Source organism: Sphaeroforma arctica, assembly GCF_001186125.1.
Source record: "Sphaeroforma arctica JP610 unplaced genomic scaffold supercont1.4911, whole genome shotgun sequence".
In the NCBI taxonomy this organism is placed as follows: Eukaryota; class Ichthyosporea; order Ichthyophonida; genus Sphaeroforma; species Sphaeroforma arctica.
The window spans coordinates 1-2,208 of NW_014035647.1; the positions used below are offsets into that span (position 1 = coordinate 1).

General features: G+C 49.2%; 1 protein-coding gene across 1 annotated transcript; it reads left to right on the forward strand.

The window, feature by feature from the left end:
* Positions 1 to 306: 306 nt before the first annotated feature.
* Positions 307 to 1,389, forward strand: SARC_14654 (hypothetical protein; the record flags this gene model as incomplete). The annotated part of the gene is made up of 2 exons (XM_014291212.1): positions 307 to 503; positions 1,313 to 1,389. Coding segments are annotated over 2 exons (274 nt in total), but the record flags the coding sequence as incomplete, so codon positions are not given.
* Positions 1,390 to 2,208: the final 819 nt, after the last annotated feature.

Sequence of the window (2,208 nt, forward strand, 5' to 3'; positions counted from 1 at the left end):
TATATTAGTAAGCAATGCCCACACACAACACAGCACACAACACACTAAACCCCAAACCCTACACCCTATATGTACCTTATATCCTTAAACCCGAAAACCCGCAAACCTAAAACGAGAAACCCCTAAAACCCTATCTGCCATGACACATACCAGTTATATACACAGCGGATGACTGAACATAAACGTGCAGGACACTCACGGCAAACCTGCCACTCCAGAGACCACGTGGCGCCTTTGAACATTTACGTCTAAAAACCCTAAAACCCTAAAACCTTAAAAACTCCTGTTTTATTTTCACCCACGCAGGACGGCAGCGAAGGGCTCAGTCTGCCAAACATAAATGTTGAGCGTCTGCGCAAAGTGGTGTTCTACAACGTCGAAGAGACCGAACTGTCAGTGGACAACACACCCAACATCAACGAGATATGGCTGTGGGTGCAGCACTGGTTCTCAGTCACCGGCTCACGGAGAGTGTGGAAGCACACAACGGACTACGGCAAAACGTATGGCACATATACACACACAGCACATGCACACACACAACATATGCACACACACAGCACATGCACACACACCGCACATGCACACACACAGCACATGCACATACACAACACATATACACACACAGCACATGCACACACACAGCACATGCACACACACAGCACATGTACACACACAGCACATGCACACACACAGCACATGTACACACACAGCACATGCACACACACAACACATGCACACACACAACACATGCACACACACAACACATGCACACACACAGCACATGCACACACACAGCACATGTACACACACAGCATATGTACACACACAGCACATGCACACACACAGCACATGCACACACACAGCACATGCACACACACAGCACATGCACACACACAGGCACCACATCCAGTGCACAAGTGATATGTATTACATTCATTGCACAAGTGATATGCATCATGTCCAAATGTATCAAGTCCATATGTGTAGGGGTTGTTACACCTGTGTGGCTGTGTTAATGATCTCATGTGCGCCTGTTGTGTACGATGTATATCATCACAGCTGACGCACGAGCAACTCAATTTAAACTCTAAATTCTAAACCCTAAGCCCTAAACACTATAGCCACGGTGGGGACGGGCATGCCAATATATGCATGGGCATGGGTGCGATTGATTGGGCCACTGGAATGGCTGTGTGTATCTCAGTTGTAGTGACAGGGCAGTAGTAGCGCTGTCGCATTTGCATGAGCATATTGGTAGTGCTGCCTCTGCTGTGTGTACACTGAGAGTATTCCTTCCTCCCAAATGCAGGTTCTACTGCAAATTGGGGCCCAAGAAGAAAGGCAAACAGTATCAATCCGCTGTTCCCGTGGAACGGCAGAGAGTGGGTATGTGCGTGCAAAGACACAAGTGCCGTGCGAATGTGGCTGCAATGCACACACCACCCACAACATCTCAAGAGACGCAGCTGCACGTATTCACGTATTGCTGCATGCTGCTTGTATGTGCGATTTGAGTCTGCTGTCTGTTGAGCGATGCCGTGTGCGTGCTCGTGTACATCTCGTCGATTTTACAACCCTAGAACCCTAGAACCCCAGAACCCCAGATGTATACTGAACTCATGCCGCCCTCCCCTCTTCCCCTGTGCACTGGTTAAGCCATTCCGTTGTCGGGTGTTGACTACGACTGTCCTGCGCGCATTTCGGTGCGGTTCTTCGCCGACCATCGCGTGAAGACCATCAGCGCACCTGTGCACCAAGGCAAACACAACCACACCATGGGCAAGATAGACTGCATCAGACTGCCCCAGCCAATCAAGGACTTCATCGTCCAGCAGAAACGCCTGGGCCTAGACACACTCTCCATCCTCAAGGTACCATGCATGCACACACACACAAGCACACATGGACACACACATGGACACACACATGTACACACACATGGACACACACATGCACACACACACATGCACACACACACAAACACACATACAAATACACATACACACATGCACACACACATGCGCACACACGTGCACACACACATGCACACACACATGTACATACACATGTACACATGCACACACACATGCATACACACATGCACACACACATGCACACACATACACACGCACAAGCACACACACATGCACACACACACATGCACACATACACACACACATGCACACACACATGTACACACACATG